Genomic DNA, 22392 nt, shown 5'->3' with positions numbered 1-22392 from the left:
AGGGTTTCGGTTTTGCAGACAGACATCCTTGTTTTTTTATTGTTATATTGTACGCATGTATGTATTTATTTTTTATTTATTACTTGTTCTGTAGCCACAAGGGGACACGAGCCAGTGACTGATTGTGCCGGTCCCAAGGCTGGTTAAATACAGAGGGTTGTGTCAGGAAGGGCATCCGATGTAAAAGCTTTGCCAAAACGAACATGCGAATCAAATATCTGAAGACGGGGGACATTGACTCGCTGTGGCGACCCCTGAAGGGGAATGCCGAAAGGGAAATAAGATTTATTTTGTCGTTGTCAAATACTGTCAGCTATGAAAATGTTCGGCGTCCGTCGCTTGAGCTCGATGTTCCTCCGGAAAGGCGTAGCTTCTGACTTGTCTCCGACCAACTTCGGGAAGAAAAGTGGGATTCCATTTCCGCTTTCGGGTGTCGACTAGGATTTTCCGCCCCCACTTCCAACAAACTTTTAATTTCCAAGTCAACTCGAAATTTTAAATTAAGCATCGTCGGCTTGACGAATTGTACATGCAATGGCTTCCTCTCCTCAGAAGTCGCCGTCTTCCCCTAAATCGCCGACGACGCCGAAATCTCCTTCTTCGAGAAAGAAAGACGACTCTTTCCTAGGAAAACTTGGTGGAACTCTGGCAAGGAGGAAGAAAGCTAAAGAAGGTAAAGAACTAATCTGTCCAAGGATCGGCGTTCGTTTCCGCAAGTTAAGAGAACACAATGGACTCTGGGGTATTGGTATTTTTTCTTTTTATGTTGTCACATCACTGAGTAATCACAGTCGTTTGTCTCTGGACTACGTGTCTTTATCCATGTAGGGTAAAGAATTTGTCCTGCGGGTCTCTGTCAAGGCTCGCCTTCTTTTCGACACTAACTCTGGTTTTTGACAATAACCGTGGAAAAGAAATATTTAACCGCGTAGCCTGTTAGCCAGTTTTATAATCTCACGTGCAAAGATTTGTGCCTCGAAATCATAAAACAATTACAACAATGTAACCTGAAGGATTATACATTCGTTTACGAACGTCATTGGTTTCTCAATCTACTTCACACCTAACACTGAGTAAAGAATATTGTTTGGATTGCATCTTTACAAATTTGACATATGTTGGTCTCCTTTTTAACATACTCAAAGGCGAAACACAAGACCAAAGAAATCATAGATGGTCCCTCTCAAGTCATGAGTCTTGTGTGACACCCGACATCGCAGATTTGTCAATGGTTCTTGTACAACTTTACATCTAAAACCCTGAAATTTGGATGAATTCAGCTATCGTTTATGATGAGACATGAGCAGCAATATTTCTGTTTTAGCAATAAGTAGTGTATTACACCTTAAAAAGCATGGTGAACTATATGTTATGTTAATGTAGAAAATCAATAAAATAAAACATGGTCTTTACAAAGAGTAGCCAGCTCACCGTGCTGTACAGATGTTACAGATTTGGTCAGGTAAACAATATACTTGCGCTAACACTGGCATTGGATTGAATTGAATTTACCTTCATTAGTCTTGCAACGGATACATTTATATTTGACAACAGCAAAGTTATGAAAGAAAGATGAAAGGAAAGATGAAAGTAGAAAAACAACATACAGGAGCTGCTGGAAAGGCGGCAGCACCATTTTCAAGTCAAAAAAACAATAAAAAATAATATGACAACACAGTCGTTCATTCTTATGCACTTTCTGTACCCTCTTTGTTACATGAAGCTTGCTAGATAATGCAATTTCAAATCGAGATTTGCTGCATTACACAAGTACTCTAATTGGAACCACATTAAACTCATTGCATAGTTTCTCTACAGAAGCATAATCAAACAGAAGAATGAGATTATCAACTGATAGAACAGAAGATAAATGGACATTGCAAGTTGAGACTTTTTAAAAAGTCGTGGCAGCGTTAAAAATGCACCAGGCTGTAATGGTTACAGTTGTTTCGGTCAAGAACCTGCGATTAAGTGTGGCGAGGGCAAGCTGAATCAGAATCATCTTTGTTGTTCAAGTGTGTAGAACACAAGTCATTTGTCTCCGGTAGAACACGCTGCTCTAGTATCGTCATAAAATAAAATAAAAATAAAAAAAGTCTAAGTCTGGAAATAGTCTCAGTTGCATTGTCAGAAAGGATAAAAATTAAATGATTTTCAAATTTAGTGCACAATTTGTGCTTTAAATGTAATTTCTTTTTAAAGCCGCAAATGATTTATTCCAATTTGCTGGATTTGTATTTCCTGTCCACGTACAGTACATGGGCTTGCCTGAAAGTGTGGCACAAGAAGCCATTGACATTTGCCTATTTTTGGGTCTTTGCATCCCAATTTTTTCAGAAACTTTTAATATCCACTCTGATTTTACAGTGACACTATAGTATTTATTTGTGTGTTAGATATTTGGTTTTGCTCATAGCCACACATTAAAAAGTGCAAAGAGTACCAAGACAGTATTTTGTCTCACAAAGACGGAGTTACCATAAGGCATACCTAGGCACCGTATTTTCCGGCGTATAAGGCGCACCCAAAAGCCTTGATTTTCTTCAAAGATGACCCCGCGCCTAAGATGCAGATGTGACTTATATGTGAAGTAATATTGAGTCACAACAGGACTTGTTGACTAGTCAGGAGCCACTGGCTCCTGACTAGTCATTCATTGGAGGTGTGTCTTATACACTGTAAAATATGGTAACTGCTTCAGCCCTGAGGTTTCGCGAGGCACCCAATTGTGTCATACATTTTTTCTCTCATTTAAAGCAATTATTGTTTTACTCTTAATTCGTATCATTAAAAACACATCTGTGACTGTTTCCCCCCTCTATTTTTGTATAGTGGAATAATCTCACTGACCAGATGCAGACTATTCAGGAAGACAAAAAAATATTGGCACGGCTGTGGGAGAAATAAAAGGGCAGGTACATTTGTGCATTAATGGGCACCCAAAAATTAGCTGAATTATTTGTTTTTTATTTGTTTGTGGATACTTGTGAAACTCCACCTGAACAAAAATCATCGGTTAATAAGCAGAAATGAATGTGTTAGATAGAATTAACATCGAGCAGAACACAATTGTGAAGCGGTATTTAATTCCTTTTCACCTTTTTTCAACATTGAAAAATAGGATGTGCAAATTTATTCACCACCGTTTCTATCAATGATTAGAACGCGATCAGATGAACACGTAAAGTATCCAACTCGGTCAGAATATCTGAATAAATGCCAAAATGTGAGACAAGACTCACATTATTGAGGTTGTCAACTGGAAGTCAATAATGGTATCATTCTGTTCCAACATTGAAAACACATCCTTCCCTCTATGAGCATGATATTCAAGCTTTTTTTCCATGAAAGTGGAAAGGTCTCCTATTAAATGGATGATTACCTGGTGCTGCTCTGGTGTTCTGTTCCACAGCTGAGCCTCATTTTCTGCTGTTGCATGTAATCACATCAAATTCATGCTGGCAGGACAAGAGACACGCACACACGTACTCACTCAGCGTGCGTGGCTTCATGTGCGTTTTATGATTTGATGGAAGGCCTTGGCCTGCAGCCTTTTTTTCGCTGATCGTTGATTCGATTTTGAGTCACTGTGACACTTATGATCAGCAGCCATCGTAGTTGCCATCGTAAAGTGGAATAATAGCTTGATGGAACAAAAGTGAAGACAGGATAAGGACGTTAAAGTGCTAGACTGATAGGCACAGGATATTATGAATCAAATACAAATCGAGGAAGGTCAGAAGATGTAATGAACAACATTCGTAAGGATACTCTTTGCATACAGGCAGATCTCAACTGTTGGTGATAGAGACAATGCTGAACCTAAGACAAGGGAAAGTCGTACACGTTTGTCTATGCGGAACAAAACATGTTTTGTGGCCGAGTGTTTTGGAGTCTAATTTTGGATCTTTAAATTCAGCATCTGAAAGTAAATGACACCGGGGCACGTAACCAACACAATGTTGATTTTACCCCAAATCAGAGCATGGGTTTGGAAGTTACGGCCCACCAAATGTTTGGCAAAAGAGGGAATGACTGTTTTCTTTTTAGCCCCAATACAAGAGGAATTCCTGGGTAATTTTTCATAAAACAGTTATTATTGGAACTGTTGGAACTTACTGTTCAACAATGAATACGAATCTGCAGTCATTTAAAATATTGGTTCATATTTTCACAATTTTATCATTCGACTGATTTTTTGGCCTTTGAATTACCCATTGTCTTTTACATTGACATCAAAATTATGTTGTTTTAAGTCATTCATATCTGTTTTTTGTCACTCCAGTGTCTGAACTTCAGGAAGAGGGGATAAATGCCATCAACCTTCCTCTCAGCCCCACCCACTATGAGCTTGACCCTGAAGACACCATGCTTGGTATTTGCATTACAGTCTCTCAATTACACATGATGCTTAATGTTTTCAGAAGCTATAGACTGTCTATAAATCTTTTGCATACAAAACAGAGGATTAAGTGGAATACCTTGAAAAATATACAAAGATTGATTTATGTTTGGTTTTAACACTCAAAAATCAGAATCTTCTTTATTGGCCAAGTGTGTAGAACGCACAAGAAATGAATCTCCAGTCATACAGGCTTCACTACTGTTGTCAATAACAAGCACCTACAAGAAACAAGGACATGACAAGCGGTATTGAAATACTTTTCGTAATGTAAGGGTACCATCATGCAGCAGTACCACCCAATGACAACTCTGAGACAATGTGCAAAGTGTCTAGCAGAGCTGCAGTGATTAGCGACAGAAAACGATTCTATGACATTTGTGCTGTTACTGCAGGTAATTGTTACCCCATTTCAAAGTGACCAGTAGCAGTTCTTGTAGAATAACTAAGTGTCCAACTGTAAAGAAATTCCATGAGCACTTCAAAGTGTCTGGTGCTCTGTAGTAGAGATAAATGACAAAAGTAAAACCAATGTGAAACTCTAGTTCAACTGGGAAATACTGTTTGGTTCATTTGTCTTCTATCAAGTAGAAATGAAAGATATTCTCTAAATTCATGGACTCTACCGGGTGGCGCATGGTCTCACGAATGCTTTTGAGTCATCAATTATCCACCCCCCACAAAAAAAAAAGATAAGACATTGTGATCAATGTTGATGCGCTGCCATAAAGAAATTTAAACCATAACGGCAGTGTCTGAAACTCATGACAAAAAGTTACCGGACACCCGGGCAGACAACTCTGGAAAGTTGCCTGCCCGGTTTTTCACAACTTGAAACACAATAAGACGACTAATCGCAAAAAAAAGACAATTGTTGCAAAGTATTAAGGATTCATAATCAGAATATATAACAGAACAACACTTAAAAATTATGTTTATTATAAATCTGCATTAATTGCATGTATATGACATCATTGTTTTCCATCTGCAATCAGTATGTACCATTATTTAGTCATCTTCATTCATTTCTTCTTGTTCCATGTCACTCAAGTCACTGTGTTCTGATGTATCCTCAGCCAGAGAGTCTCTAGTAAAATCTGGAACACTTCTTAGCATTAATTTCCTCTTCTTTTTGTCCATAAATGCTGGCCTTCTGTGATGGTTCTGCACCCAGGGCTGAATTGCTGCTGTCGGGTCATACTCCACAATGTCTGCAGTGTGTAGCTGAACTGTCATCAGTAGTCATTGTGCTGCTTCTGTTCCTATTCCTATATTGGGTTTTCTAAAATTTGCTTGATTTTAGAAAAACCTCTCTCACATTCCGATGTAGCAGCTCGAAGGCTCAGAAGCAAATCCATGACACTCAGTATGTTTGGCTCTTAAATTGCTCGTTTATGCTCACCCAGTCCATGGTGTGTATTTTCAACCGAGAGTTATACAATATTTCTTTGAGCTCAATCCACTCTACTTCTGCCTCTGATATATCAATGCCCTGATACAATAATATGTCCCTGTATTTATCAATGACTCTGGCCACTAAGTCATCACCAAACTCTGATTGGTATTTGATTGGCCATGATTTAAGGTCAGCAAGAATTGTTACTTCCAAAATCCCCTCATGCACATCACTCAAGCGATTTTTCAAGCAGTATTCCAATTCTTTTAATGTCTTTGGTATGCTGGTGTCCCGAGGATTAGCAGGTGATCTTGTGAGATGTATGCCAAAGAATGTTCCATCACTCTCACTGAACTTTCTTTCTTTCTTCTGGTCCAGGCTTCTCTTTTAGTTTATTGATGTGTGTCGGCGTGGTCACAAATTGTGGATGGACCAGATGCATCTTTCTTGCAATGCTTTTGAGAGCTTCACCAACGTTATGGTCACGTCCAGAAGGAAGTGCGCAAAGTGTAACAGTGCAGCTGAAGTCATCTTTCCAATTAAATACTTTGCCTTGGATTGTACAGCTGACTGCGACGGGCTGGCAGCAACCTGAGAAAATAATTACAGCATTGAGAAAATTAATATGATGAGAAGAAGGCCTACATTATGTATGGTAGTCACTAATAAAAGAACAAATATAAATGTAAAATATCTATATCAGTTTTAAAACCTACCTCTGTGAGATGATGATGAGCAGCCTCATAGGATCTGAAGAAATTCCTCAGTGCTGTTTGCAGATGACCCACCCATCTTGTGCCACCAACTCGAGTGAATGTGCCTGATGACAGAGACTTCTCTTCTGATGTCTTCTTGAGTCCTGCAGTCTGCTTAGAACTCTTGTGGTAAAATTTATGTAACTGACCCAGCAGATTTATAACGTCTTCAACACTTTTTGATCTTTTGAGAGCAACCTTAAATGCAAGTTCAACACGGTGTGCCAAGCATCTTACCATGACAACACACGGCCATGAATCTTGCTCGAAGTGAGAAATTAATCGTTTTGTTTTGCCAGTATTCACAGTTACGCCATCACATACATAGGCAACCATTTTCTTAGAATGGCATTCTTTGTAATGTTATTAAACAGTAGTGATTTCAATATTGTGTCATATAATCCTTGCGCTGTTCCAGATTCACACTCCATCATGCCAAGAAAAAAACAGTGGATGTTACCCTTGCTGGCGAAATCAATGTAGATAACTTCATGTTCCAGACATGAACGACCCAACTGTCTGCCAAAATAGACACAAATTGTGCATCTTTCATCTTGTCTTCAATGTCATTTCGCACCACCTCAGCCATCGCTACAATAAATTGTTTGCAACTACGTATTTACATTCCTGTATGTTGAACCAATTTCTATACCTTTCTTCTCATCTGCTTGACAAAGCCACTCATAATCAGAAAGTGGTTTTGCTTTTTTTTGTCACACAATGTGAATTGGTAAACAGTTTGTTTAATTTAGACACATTTTGTTCGTTGAGCAATTGCAACATTTTGTCTCCTGGGAAGTTATTTTTTTTGCCTCGTGAGTAGCGTTCCTTACATCCAAAATGGAGGTTGCACGTAGATGGCCGTTGGATGACGCATGGTTTACTAGTCCATCATGCTGAAACTTTGATGTACCTACCACAAATGCTCCCTTGCTTACTTTGTCGTAAATATCCCTTGCTGATGATTTTGCTCCAGTTGTGGTTTGTCCATACACTTCCCGGCAGGTTGCACAGTGCAATATTTGCGTTGCGTAGTCTGCTGCAAGCCACGTAAACTCCTCTTTCCACGATGCTCTTAATGAACGTTTACGTTTTGTCGCCTCATGAATTTTGTTCGCTTCTTTTGAGTCTGCTGGGGCTGAGGTTTTGGCTTGATTGCTAACCACGTATCCATTTTTGTTGTGTTCTCTGTGCGTCTACTTTTGAAAATGATAGGCAAATGCTTGACCTGAGCACGCTCGCGAAAGTCCGGGCGCGAAGTTATTCGATGCAGGCTTCTGATTGGCTGCCGAGTATGTCAATTGACAAATGAACCGAAATTAACAATTGCAATAAAAAAAAAAAAAAAAAAAAAAAAATTGCCAAACGAAACTAATATTTCAAAATCGGAATAAAGCAAACGTTTCATTTGAAAAAAATCGTTTTATTATTTTTTTTTTTTGGAAAAAGTTGTCGGCCAGCCGGGCAGAGAGGTCCTGGAAGTTGTATGCGCAGCGTAAAAGTTACACGCCTTGGGCATCTGGGCAGTCGTTATTTCAAACACTGATAACGGCACATTTGTTCATCTTCTAGAGGAGAATGAAGTGCGTACTATGGTGGATCCCAACTCCAAGAACGACCGAAAATTGCAAGAACTTATGAAGGTGAGTGTTGTCAGAAACAAGACTCTCGATATGAATACGTAACGTGAGTTGCTACAAGGTCATTTTACAATAAAATATAATCACATCATTTCTCCAACATAGTAGTGTGATACAAGTACTTGCTAATCACTATGATTGAAGAAAGCCAGAGCGAAATTATAATGAGAACTGAAGAAGGGAAACTTAAGAGTCGTTGGCACATTAGACAACCGACGTCACTTTTTTGTTTCTTAACTGACATTAGAAAAACGTTTTATAGCATCTAAAATACCCAAAACACGAAGTATGATATTTTTAGTCAAATGCAAAACATCAATAAAAATGACTTAAAGTGTCTAAAAAGTACAGTAAAGTCTCGTTATATCGATATTCAAGGGAGTCCGAAAAAATATCGATATAACCGGGACTATCGATATATCCGACCCTGTTTGCATGTAATTTTCTCCTTGCGTGCATAGAAATAGTATCGATATAATCGGGACTATCGATATATCCGATATCGATATAACGAGACTTTACTGTACTTCAATTTGAAACCGGAAGTGGCCAGTTTCAGAAGGTCCCGCCCCCATGTTTATGGTGTCACGTTAAGACGTCTTGCCTTACTCGAGAATCAAAACAATGGCTCCAGATTCAGAGAATATGCTTTCTTGTTACTCATCCAGTTATGAATATGATTCAAATAGTTCTGAAGAAGAAAGCATACATGTTTGCAATCGATTAAAGAATTTATTCCGTGTCATTTTGAGACATCAGGGGTGGGAAATGTCACACCCAAAAAAGGCAGAACATGGCGACAAAGCCGTGTAAGGAATTAATCAGCCCGTTTCCACAGGCTGATTAATTCCTTACATGGAACTTTGCCGCTCTCTTCTGCCTCTTTTTGGTCCTACACGACGTTTTCTGACCAAAGTACAGCAAAATGCATTGACGTGATGGAAGGACTGCTACAATGTGTCCTTTTTTCAGTCAGGGGCGTTCCTCCAGTGACGTAACGTACGGACTCGTCACCAACTCAAAAACAAGACTTCCGGAATATTAAGCGAGAGTCTTAAAACGTAAAATATAGCTATATGCAGTGGAATCTTTGTAAAATATGCTCAGTAGAAGTCTTTTGAAGACATTTTACACATTATGGACACAACTTGTCCGGAGACGTCGGTTGTCCTTTAAGCATAGAAAACAAAGTAAATCAACAATGGAATGAAAACGTAGACAGATGAAAAGCTAAAAAAAGTGGACAGCAAATCATTTACATTACTGCAATACCTTTTTTCATGCCCTAATACAGGTGTTGATCGATTGGATAAATGATGTTCTTGTTGGCGAAAGGATCATTGTTAAGGATCTGGCTGAAGATCTCTATGATGGACAGGTCCTGCAAAAATTATTCGGTGAGTTTTTTGAGTCACGATTAATACACTTTCACCGGTTATTAGCGTTTCAAAGGTTTACACTAGGACTAGTGGATATGACTGAAAAAGTGTACAGTGAGACCTCATCTTACGAACTTAATTGGTTCCCAGAAAGTGTCTGTAAGGCAAAAAGTGTCTCTTCCAAACATGAATTTCCCATAGGAAACCATTAAAATGAGAATAATCTGTTCCCAGGTCCCAATATAACATTATTTTCTACTAAATAAGCCTTAAAACTACACAAACTATACCTTATTTTATGTATAATAAATGTGATATTGTATTGGAATTAAATAAACTGTACTGTATAATAAAATTGTTTCATTTACCTTTGTGATGGTCGTTGATGGCTTGATGGAATGGAGTGGGATGAGGTAGGAGGGAGGACGGGAGTTACTGTTTGGAAGGAGAATCACATTCCATAAGGAGTGTAGGAAGGAGGGTTAGCCTATTATTCATAGGCTTATGCCCAGGGACGGACTTCTCTTCCTGTGTAATGAAAGTCTGGTTAGGCGTCTTTTTTTTCAAAATAGGCCGGTTTCATCAGCATTAAACACTTGATGAGGAACGTAGCCTTCTTCTTCCACCATCTTGAGGAATGATTCCTTGTAAGCTTCGGCAGTTTTATCGTCAGAACTGGCTGCCTCACCATGACGAATGACACTATGAATCCCTCTACGACGCTTAAAGTTCTCGAACCATCCGTGGCTAGCCTTAAAATCATCAATACATGACAAACTTCCAGATTGCCTCTTGACGATATCTGAGTGAAGTTGCCGTGCTTTATCTGCGATAATTCCTTCACTCACTATGTCCCCTGCTAGCTGCTTTTCGTTAATCCAAATTAACAGAAGTTTTTCAACCTCTTCTATTGCCTGAGACTGTTGCTTAGACAACATGGAAACACCCTTAGCAACACATGCACCTTTAATAACTTCCTTGTTCCGAAGGATGGTAGCATACTGGTACTGGGACAGCTAAGTCACACAAACGCACACCTCTGTTTCTCGATAATCTCCTTCTTCTGCTCAACCGTAATTTTCTTTTGTGGCTTGACACTAGCCTGTGTTGGGGTTAGTACTCTAGTAATAGCAAACCATGTCTGCACTCGAAGGGGGTGTGGAAAACTAGTCCGGCAGCCACAATGGCGCTGTACGGCCGTGTGGTTTGGTGTTCTTCCGCCGAAAACTGGTCCGCCAGCCACCGTGGCACTCCGTGTGTTTCCCGAAAACTAATTCGTGTGCCAAGATTATAATCTCGCGAATGTAATGTTCTTAAAGCGAAAAATTCGTTAGCTGAGGTCAAAGTCAAAGTCAGCTTTATTGTCAAATATGCTAATATGCATGACATACAACACAGATGAAATTACTGTCCTCTCGGACCCAGCATGCAATCACTTATAATGACTTTTAACAAACATACCGACATACCGAGGTATTACCATATTAATATTTCATATTGGTCAATATACAATGGGCATTCAATAAATAAGGTGAATTTTTCATTATTAGGACTTGTAATACAAGTAAAAGCTTGCTTACTGCTTTTGTCAAATGTCGTCTCCCAGCACTGTCACACACTTTTCCCATTTGTGCACGAGCTTCCATATGATCCATGCTTCCAATGTCTCATGCGGTCAGTCGCTCACAAACCCTTTGACTTTGTCGTCACTTTCAAACTTTGTGATTGTCTCATTCTAGTGTCATTTGAGCCGACATGTGTCACTTTGTCCAAGTATCTAATGTGAGCGTTTCGCTAGTGTCTATGCCTCTGGCGTGCCAGCTCTACATGGTTGGATTCAATTTCCGGTGCTCCAGGAACACACGATAAGTCGACTAGGTTTTAAAGCGATATGTTCAAGTGATGGAGTCACCTTTAAAAAAAAGTGCGGGACCCAGTTGACCAAGGTGGAATGGAACTGCTATGCATCTTAGCATCCCTCTTATGACTAATGCTAACCGGCCTGGAAGGCTGACTACAACCCACGCTAAATGTAGTCTCTGCCAGGTCTTCGATTACCACATTATTCTGCTCGAGCTGATGGCCATGACCCTCGAGCAGGGTAAGCCTCTGTGTGAGAAGGATGTTATGAGTGCAAGTGGAGCACGAAGCCATATTTACGACAAATAATCCAGTGAAAGAAGGCACGTCGGGCACGGGATCAGCCAGGTACTGTGATGCCTGTGGAGAAAAATAAATGAAGCAAAATAGGACCTACCTTGACAGGTAGTGAACGATGGTGTTTTAGTGGTTCACTCGGTCTCCCTCATCCATGTCGCTCACTCGCACCTGTCTGTCCATGTCTATTCCTTATGCTTGTGATGGGTTTCAGAAAAGCTGGAAAGTGAGAAACTCAATGTTGCAGAGGTGACACAGTCAGAGATCGCACAGAAGCAGAAGTTGCAGACTGTTTTAGAACGGATCAACGACTCGCTCAAACTCTCCACCAGGAATATTCGCTGGAATGTTGACTGTAAGTGAAACTGTTCTGGTCTTTCACCCTAGTCACTTACCATCATTCATCCAGTTTTATCGTCAACATGTAATGCTGTCATCTTTTTTTCGGTAAAGTAGAATGTGGAGTAAAGGATTGATTTTATATATGTCCAGCATTTTACAAATTCATTTTGCAATATCATTTAGTTTGGAAGTGAATTCCAGACCCAGATGGGGAAAACACCGTGATGCACATGAGTGGAATTATATATGGGAGGTTCTTAGAATGTGTGTTCAAAACCAGGTCAAAATAACTTTATCATCATCAGTGTTTGAGTTGCAAACCTCATAGCATATCTGCAGTCGATATATTTAAAAAAAGGTACAGAATTTTAAAATTCTAAAGGAGGTTGAGCAGTCAACACATTCACAAGTGTGGGATTTTATAAAATCTATCCATCCATTTTCCATACCGCTTATTCCTCCTTAGGGTTGCGGGGGATGCTGGAGTCTATCCCAGCCAATAATAATCACAATAAAAATAACAATGACGCAGATTAAGAATTGCATCTTGAACTACATTAATTCTGACTGGTAGGCAAATATTCATGTGAATAATCAGTGAACTTCTCTGTCTTTCATGACATGAAGCTGTTCATGCAAAGAGTATTGTCGCCATCCTCCATCTACTGGTAGCACTGTCGCAACACTTCAGAGCACCAATCAGATTGCCGGACCATGTTTCTATTCAAGTTGTCGTGGTCCAGGTGAGTGTCATCACCATGGTGTTTTTTTTGCATTTCATGCTCTTTTGTCTTAGTTCATTGTTGTACGAGGTCGCGCCAGGTGTTCACATAAATTGTTGGCATCATTTTCCTGTCAGAATAACATAGCCCTTCTCTGGCTTTCAGAAAAGAGAGGGCATCCTGCAATCCAGACAAATTCAGGAAGAAATCACTGGGAACACAGAGTAAGTCATAGAACTGAACAAGTAACATGTATGGCAGGCTAATTGAACACTTCAAATTGCTGTCATGCTGGAGAAAATTGTCGTACGTGTTTGTTAAGAAACAGTTATTTTGTATCCTCATGTCGTGCAATGCTGCTCCGGCAAATAAACTACTTGTTCGATATTGTCACATCGGATTGACAGCTGGGGGCGGGGCCACGCCTCCCCGCTTTGTTCTTCAGAACAGCGGGTACGAAAACGGGACGCTGTCAACTTGTATTTGTACTTTGTATTACCCTGGACTTTGTCTTCGGTGCTCGGTCCAAGCCCTCCCCCTCACATCCCGTAATCCTTTTGGGATTGTTCCGTTTCTACACCACTGTCTGCGAGTTGCTTCTTACCATTGTCGGGGTTCCCATTGCACCCCTCCGCCCCACTCGTCGTTTTTTATATTCTTTATTTTTGATTATTCTACTGGTCCTCTTTGGGACCAGTGCTTTGTGTTGTAGCTTAATAAATCATCATGCACGGACCTCTGTCGCGTTGCTGGCTGTAGCGGTGGCAGTCGTAAATCGGATGTTACCTGCAATATATATATATATATATATATATATATATATATATATATATATATATATATATATATATATATATATATATATATATATATCAGTGGCGGGCCGTGGATTTCATCGCTAGGCCTTCAGTAGTGCTACGTCTGAATCAGTACAGACTGAAGAAAGTGTAGTGTGGAAATAACTGAGCAACCTTTCTTAATGATGACCATTTTTTCTTGAAAAGTCCGTCTTGAAAATGGTTTTAACAGTAAATCTGTAACCAAATCCATTTTTCTTCAGTAGTGCTACGTCTGAATCAGTACAGACTGAAGAAAGTGGAGTGTGGAAATAACTGAGCAACCTTTCTTAATGATGACCATTTTTTCTTGAAAAGTCCGTCTTGAAAATGGTTTTAACAGTAAATATGTAACCAAATCCATTTTTCTTCTCCTTCAGCCATTGTGGATTGATAAAACCAAAACCAAAATATTTGCTTATGCAGCTCGCTATAGATACAGTGTGCTAGCTCTGGCCAGTATGTGCTTATCATTTGCAGCTAGTGATACTATGATTGGCTAGTGACTAGACAATCCTGTGACTAGCCAATCATACTTTGCAAAAACTCTGACGTTGCCAGCGCCTTAGAGCAGGCCTTGGGTTGCCAACTCGAAATCTGATTGGTTAGAGCAACAGTTTGATCGACACTTTTGATGCGACTGGGCCCGCAGAACTGATTGTGAAGGCGTGCGTCCAGGTTAGATTTCTGACCCTGGTAACAAATGATGGCTGAAATGTGATTGGTTAAATGCTTAAATACGAAAACACACATCTGGAAGTAGCACAACAGGGCAAAAAGTAGTGAAAGGAAGCTGAAAGACAATTAGGAATTATTTAAAAAGAATATATAGTCTGTGATTCAGATATTTTTAGTTCTGCAGAGAAGGCCTTGCAGGCCTATATATATATATATATATATATATATATATATATATATATATATATATATATATATATATATATATATATACACAGTAAAGTCTCGTTATATCGATATTCAAGGGAGTCCGAAAAAATATCGATATAACCGGGACTATCGATATATCCGATCCTGCGCCGAGCTGCATTAAACAAAAGCCGCCAAAAGAGGGCAGCCAAGCGCCATATAAGAAACGGAGCTGGCCATTAGCTCCCTTTTTTTTGGGGTGAGAGATGTTCCCCCAATGTTGCCTCAAAATGGCACATATAATTCTTTAATGATTGTAAACATGTATGCTTTAATCTTCAGAACTACAGTGTATTTGAAACATATTCATAACTGGATGTGTAACAAGAAAGCATATTATCCGTATCTGAAGCCATTGTTTGGATTCACAAGCAATGCAAGACGTCTTGGCGTGAAGTCATTTTTATTTGCATTTGAATAAAAAGTGACATCGGCTGTCCTTTAATACACAGTATGGAATGTTAATAATTTTCAAAATCATCGCGCTACAGCAGACAAAACAAGAAACATTGTTGCAAAAAACGATTGCATTCATATACAGTACAGTGGGCATGTACATAACACAACAGGGAAACTGCAACGCTTACATCTTACTGTATTATGTATACAATTTAAAAAAGTCATCAATCTTCTTCTGCTTCCCATTTTTACCTTTTAACACAAACACTTCAATCTCGTCTGCTACACACGAGCTAGCGTCTGAAAATGAAAATGGCTCTGCTACACGGGTGCTGGGCACGTAACCAAGTCACCTGACCAAGTCGACCAATGGCGCGACTGATGACGTGACACGTAACAAGACACGTGACCAAGTTGACCAATGGCGCGACGGATATATCGATATAAACAACAAAAATGGCCGGCGGGGGATGAAAAGGAGCTCCGTAATAACCGGATTATCGTAATAACCGGGTATCGTACTAAACGGTACTAATTATACATAAAAAGACTAGAAATGTGCAAGGGAAATGAAAATAGTATCGTAATAAGCGGCACTATCGATATAACCGATATCGATATAACGAGACTTTACTGTATATATATATGTATATATATATATATATATATATATATATATATATATATATATATATATATATATATATATATATATATATATATATATATATATATATATATGTGTATATATATGTATATGTATATATATATATATGTGTATATATATGTATATGGCCAGAGCTACCAGCAAATAGTTAGTTAGCTGACGAAGCCTCTTGGATGAGAAGTGAAACGTCCAACACCTTCAAAGAAGTACAGATGACCGCTCAAGAAACCTTTTCATCGATGGACTACTCCTGTACGACTGAGAGTTTATACAGACGCATTAATTTCATGCCTTAAACATGATGATCAAATTGGCAGCAGTTGTGCACATTAGAAGAGAAACTACACTGCCACCTGCTGGAGGAACACAAGAACATGGTCATGACACAAGATGTTCTCTCCAAACATGAAGACGCTGAAGCTCTTCATTTATTGTGTCAGTATCCAGCAGTGTTGTTTTGCTGTCAACATCATGTGACACTATGGCGTCACTGTGGACCTCTCATAGCTGATGCCTGGCTTCTTTCAATAGCCGAGATGTACCTGTGCTTCTCCACGGTGTAATTATGATGCCATAGCTACGTCTATTGTTCCATCATTTATAATCCTTCTGCCCATTCTCCACATTCCTCTGTGGTTGAATTGGAAGCAGTTGCTTTTAATTCTCTCCTTTTTTGTAGAGACTCAAGTGTGAAATTGCGAATAATGTGATTTTTATTTTAACACACTTTGTTTTCTCTTCTCTTGTTCTAATTTTACCAGGGCTTTCTCCGGAAGACATGGTAGGTTGTTAGCCGATACAGATTACCTAAAAATATTTTTCTCCTTATGTTCATATATTGCTTTCATTTTTGGGTTTCGTGATTTAATCCATGTTTTTCCCATAGAGCGTGATGCTTTTGACACCCTGTTTGACCATGCTCCGGATAAACTGAATGTTGTCAAAAAGGTAATGATGCTTCTCACAGGCACTGCTGATTCACATATTTATATTCTGAAATGTCTTACAGCAGACATTTAACCACAAGTAAATATTTCAACTTTGAACTCCCACAAAGTACCATATTTTCCACACTAGTAGGTGCACCATACAGTGTATATTTTTTTCAAAAACTGACCATGCGCTTTATAATCCGGTGCGCCTTATATAGGGAATGAACTGATAAAGTTAGCTTTATGTGCTTGTTTTGTGTGTTTATAGTTGAACGGGATTGTTCTTATTGTGATTGACATTAATGCGTGAACGACATTGAGTTATTATGCTTTTGCATTGAATTATGATTGTTATTGCTTTGCACTATTATGAGTGTTGCTGCATTGTGATTGCACTAATGTTTAATTTACCGTAACAGCATCAGAATTTTGATTACATGTTTACTGAATGGAGGAAACGTTCCCCTCCACTATGTAATATAAATATAGCATGACATGTTATATCTTACTGTTGTTAAAGATCAACTGTGTCACAAAAATATGAAGACTTTACCTCGGAGAAAATAATAAAACAGTTGTTTATTCAGTTGGGGGTGAATGGAGTTGTCAAAAAGTGCCGCATACTGTACGTATCTGAAAAAAATGTCACAATGTTCACTGAAGGTGTGCCCTATAATGCGCACCACATGGTGTGGAAAATATGGTATGCAAATTCACCACTTTGGAGTAAAAGCACCTAGAGCATCATCAGCTAAGCTCTTCAAAGCAAATCATCTTGGACTGGAAGAGACAGTCCCAAATGGACCTTCTTGAGGCAGCTTCCAAATGAAGCTAACATTGGCTGGGTCTGTTAGAATAGAAAATCCCAACAAGGGGGATACACAGACGCCATTGTCCAAACATTATTCATTTGAATAGAACTTGTTTTTCATTTGTATACCTATTTTTTTTGTCTGATCAATGAGCGACTTTGTGTTTTCTAGACACTCATTACATTTGTGAATAAACACCTGAACAAGCTCAACTTAGAAGTGTCTGAATTGGAAACGCAGGTATGACACTCCTACATACACACATACACATACACACACACGTAATGTAAACTTCTGAGGTACAGAGCTAAAACATTGCTGCACTACTTAAAGGTCAACCGACACCATTTTTTTTGGTTCGTAACTGACATCAGAAAAACGTTTTATTGCATCTAAAATACCCAAAACACGCAGGCTGATATTTTTAGTCAAATGCGAAACACCAATAAAAATGACTTAAAGTGTCCAAAAACTGCGACTAATGAGCTTGAAACTGGGGAGATTCAAAAGTCCCGCCTCCTTGTTCATGGCATCACGTTAAGTTTGGCCCACCCACACACTGCCTTGCTCCAGAATCAAAACAATGGCTTCAGAGTGTTCAGATTCGGCGAAGATGCTTTCTTGTTACTCACCCAGTTATGAATATGATTCAAATAGTTCTGAAGAGAAAAGCATAAATGTTTGCGATCGATGAAAGAAGTCCTTCCGTATCAAATTGAGCCGTCTGCAAGCAATTATACCGGTGAAGGAGATCTGGACTCCGATGTAGCAGCCCAGACAATAAACAAGATGGCGAACAAGCAGCATTTCGTCCAGTATATGGAGCCACTTATAAGAGCCGTAAAGCCGCCCGTGATTGGTTAAAATCCGTGGTAGAAGACAGAGGGGTGGGTTTTACGCACACACACAAAAGGAGGGTTAGAGACAGCGGCACACTTTGAGCAGCACACAAACATCACAGATGTTGAGACGAGACAGAGCTCAACAGCGCTACAGAGTAACAAATGACACGGTGGAAATTCCTGGTTAGTCCGCTGGGAATTTGTGTGAACTAACACCTTCTTTATGCGTATTACCGAAATTGGCTGCCACACAACGATTCACCATCACATTATGTAGTTTTCCTTCTAATTTCACGATCAACACGGTGTTTTCAGATGTAAAAAATTACCCAAAATGCACTGTGTGTCGCATTCTCCGTGAGGGGCGTACCGAATGTGACCCCACTTCCGGCATCGGCATCAACTCGCAAACAAGACTTCATGAATATTCAGCGTGACTTTTAAAAAGTAAAATATAGCTACTGTATATGTGGTGGAATCTTTGTAAAATGCGCTCAGTAGAAGTCATTTGAAGTGATTTTACAAATTATGGAGGCAACCTGTCCGCAGGTGTCGGTTGTCCTTTAAATGGGAATGGGATGAGACCATGAAGTGACTTTTTTGAGGGGCCTGGGCGGTTGTTTTTTGTGCCATTTATTCTTTAAGCTGTGTGTCAGTTTGCAGATGGTGTTTATCTGGTGCTGCTGATGGGTCTGCTGGAGGGATATTTTGTGCCACTCTACAACTTCTTCCTCACACCAGAAAATTTTGACCAGAAGGTTGAACGTGTTAATTTTCTTTCCATTTTTGTGGCATGGTTGAAGAAACACTTTTAAGATTATCCTCCATTTTCCTGAGTAGAATCAGGCACCCATAGCCAAGGTCTGCCCTCACAGGCTTGGTTTCATCTCATCTATTTCCCTCAGAGCCCATTCAATGCGTAGCCATCTTTCCTCTCTATTGGCCTGTCTAGTACCACGGTATTCTAAACAGGCAATCTACGGAGACACCACAGTAGCCTTTTGTAACGGTCTTGGCCAGCCACCCTTGCCAAGCAGAATGGCAATCCCTGATACAAAATGCACAACTCCACAAAAACATACACACAAGCACACACACACACACACACACCCATGCACACACACTTCTGGCCTGGAAGAACAAGCGGGAACGCATAGCATTTGTAATCTCTTTTACGCAGGGCAAGACTGGAGTGAGGGCTTTGGGGCTCATTTGTGTGTGTGCGCGCGTGCATGCGTGTGTGTGCGTGTGTGTTAATGTGCAAGTATATTGTCATTTTTAACTTGGTTCATCTTGTGTTACGGCACAATACTGCCACAGTCAACGGTGATGAAACATTTAAATCCATCGTGATTTTCATATGCATTTTGTTTAGTTAGATTGGCTTATTGTTTTTACATTCTATGATATATGCACTGCTAGTTTGCATTAAAGCCCATGTCTGCGTGGATTTTCTCCGGGTACCCGTTAACAGGTTAATGAAATTGTCACTAGGTATGAATTTGAGGACAGATAGATGCCCCTCTATGTGTTTTGCGATTGGCTGTAAACCAGTTCAGGGTGTACCCTGCCCACTGCGCAAAGACAGCTGGGATTGTCTCAAAAACGCCTGCGACCCTTGTGAGGATAAGCGGATAGATAATGGATGCCTGGATATATTGCTATGTTACATTTAGGAACCTTGTACTATTAGAATGATTCCTATTTAAAACTAAAAAAGTAATGAAAATGTATGCTATGTATAACTAATTAAGTATATTATTTCTGCAGTACATTGTGTATGGTGGCATTTAGCTTCAGGGTTCCTGCTTTCCTCAGAGCAGTGTTCGGCTTTCATTTAGATGCATGGTGGGGGTGAGGCAGCAAATTGATGAGCAGCATGTGCAACGAGCAATAGACTATTACTCTCGTCATAGGTGCATAATGTGTCCTTCTCCTTCGAGCTGATGCAGGATGGAGGATTGGAGCGACCAAAGCCAAGGCCAGAGGGTACAAAACAGTTCTGCAATCATCTTAGCAACAAACGCAGGGACAATTTCTTTTACATGTTTGATAATAAAAGGAATACGGTTTGTCAGAACTCATCAATTTTTCTTTATTACATCAACACCACTCTTAAAACAACTTGGCTGGTATTTATTGTATTTAAAGTGGTAGATGAACCAAGACATTATCAAATAATTTTGTGGTGCACATTACCTTAGCAAAAAAACAAACAAACAAACAAACAAAAACAAAAAACAGGATACCATGATGTTTTATTGTGACTATTGATCTCTCATGGTGGCTGTGTCACTCCTTTCCTTTTTCTCTTTTCAGACATTGTGAACTGTGACCTTAAGTCAACCCTGCGTGTCCTCTACAACCTCTTCACCAGGTACAGAAGTGTTGACTGAGGACTGAGGAAGGAGACTTTCTATGTCAATGGACTTCATACTAATTATATTATCTTATGAATACATCAATTTGTTGTTGGAATGTGCTTTTTATTTGAATTCATGCGTACCATTTTAAAATGACCACACTTGTTAACCCATGCAGCATCACTTTGAAAAGTCACCCTAGGATACGTTTTTTAAAAAATATTAAAAAAAAAACACATATTTCGCATTTTTATTGAAACAGCATCATAGTATTTATTGTAAAGGTAATACTTCTCATGTCAGATTTTTTTCTAGCTTTTTCTGCTCCTTTTGATTAGCCTTTGATTAAACTTTCATTACTTGATAACAGGCTGACTACTTCATGTCTGGGACGTCTAATGAAAAGAAACTCAAATGATGCTTCCACAGTCAGTGTTAGTTTGCTATTAAATGACACAGCGTATACTTGGGCCGTGATTTACGAAAGGTTTCCCCATGCAAAAATGGTCTTTCCACACTGCTGTGGAAACTGATCTGCAAACAAGGCACAACCAGGAATTCATCAGTCAAATGTGCTAAATTGCAGGCCAGTTTATTTAGACTGTTGTACTGTTCTCAGCTCCACCAACTGCATCCTGGCTGCACCAGGGTTTGTATATCAGCTTTCACAGAATCAAAAAACCTTTAATCGTCCCATAATGGGGAAATTTGTAGTCCACAGCAGCAATTTGAAAGGGGGTGGGGTGAAAGGATAAAAAAAGATATTGTAAGCATAGTAAAATATCTGAAGACTGAAATGTATACTGTAAGTGTGCAAAAATGTTCCATAAAAAACCATATCACCATATCTTCTCGCTTATGTAGTCCTAAATTTACACAAAATAGGGTGTATTGTTCCCAAGACAGGTTTTTAACTCCATTGCATCTTTGTGGAAAAAGTGGGTTAGGAGCTGTTGAGCTCAACCATGCAGAATTCCTCGTCACACTGAGAACAAATTATGAGTGGTCCCATGGTGTTGTCTGCCTTCCGCCCAGTCAACTGGGAAAGACTGGTGTATTTATAGAATACAATACTTATTGATTTATATAGCGCTTTATCAATGTTTGTTTTCATCTGTCTATTTCCTAAATAGGTAACCCGATACCTCAATCAAGCTGCAGTTGTTTTTCCAACGAAGAATGCAAACAATTGTCTGTAAATTGGGAATTTCTTAATTGTGAGGCGAATAACGTGATTCTTACTCTTATTATTCTTAATTTTTGCCTATTACGTTAATAAAGCTCAAAGCTAAACAATCAAGTTTGTCAAACTATTCAATGATACAAAGGTATCCCAAAACTAAACTATGATTGTCACACAGTTATAAGGTTTTGCGTTTGACTCGCCGTGTCCCTCCTACATTCCAAAAACAAGCATGTTCAGTTAATTAGAGACTCAAAATTGCAGGCAGGTGTGAATGCTCTTTTCTGTCCATACTCTATCTGCTCTGAGATTGCTTAGCGATCAGTCCAGTGTGTACCCAGCCTCTCACCCAAAAGTCATCTGGTCTTGGCTATTACTCATCTTTGACACTAATTCGAACCAGCGGCATACAAAATGGTGGGATGGCATGTGGACACTGTGCAAGTTGTATTTGTGTGCCTGCAGCAGAGAAGCATTTTACTCGAGTAATCGCATCTGGAGCTTAATGTCTTCTCAGATGCAACCGATCCTGAGGGATCTGAAAACCATGTTACCATCATTTCCACTGCACTCCTTCGCCCGGGGATCAATTCCACAGTGCTCGTTAGGACTTTCTTATATTAATACGGTTACATAAT

General features: G+C 39.4%; 1 protein-coding gene across 1 annotated transcript; it reads left to right on the top strand.

Moving 5' to 3' along the window:
- The first annotated feature begins 394 nt into the window (after positions 1 to 394).
- Positions 395 to 20938, top strand: LOC148898354 (alpha-parvin). Its single transcript, XM_088997526.1, has 13 exons — positions 395 to 673; positions 4286 to 4375; positions 8126 to 8196; positions 9488 to 9590; positions 11944 to 12084; positions 12699 to 12814; positions 12959 to 13017; positions 16384 to 16403; positions 16509 to 16570; positions 17538 to 17606; positions 18865 to 18966; positions 20125 to 20197; positions 20528 to 20938. The coding sequence occupies exons 1-13, from the start codon at positions 535 to 537 to the stop codon at positions 20602 to 20604; spliced, it is 1122 nt and encodes a 373-aa protein (XP_088853652.1). The 5' UTR covers positions 395 to 534; the 3' UTR covers positions 20605 to 20938.
- The last annotated feature ends 1454 nt before the right edge of the window (positions 20939 to 22392 follow it).

The sequence above is a fragment of the Hippocampus bargibanti genome, linkage group LG05 (assembly GCF_051943395.1).
Source record: "Hippocampus bargibanti isolate YZ-2025 linkage group LG05, ASM5194339v1, whole genome shotgun sequence".
In the NCBI taxonomy this organism is placed as follows: domain Eukaryota; kingdom Metazoa; phylum Chordata; class Actinopteri; order Syngnathiformes; family Syngnathidae; genus Hippocampus; species Hippocampus bargibanti.
Note: the sequence above shows the minus strand (reverse complement) of the source record. Positions and strands in the feature narration are given on the sequence as shown.

Coding starts and splice junctions, on each gene's coding strand:
- LOC148898354 (XM_088997526.1), top strand. CDS start 535: ATGGCTTCCTCTCCTCAGAAGTCGCCGTCTTCCCCTAAATCGCCGACG. Junction 13,018..16,383: donor GAAATCACTGGGAACACAGA/GTAAGTCATAGA, acceptor TAATTTTACCAG/GGCTTTCTCCGGAAGACATG. Junction 18,967..20,124: donor CAGAAAATTTTGACCAGAAG/GTTGAACGTGTT, acceptor CTCTCGTCATAG/GTGCATAATGTGTCCTTCTC.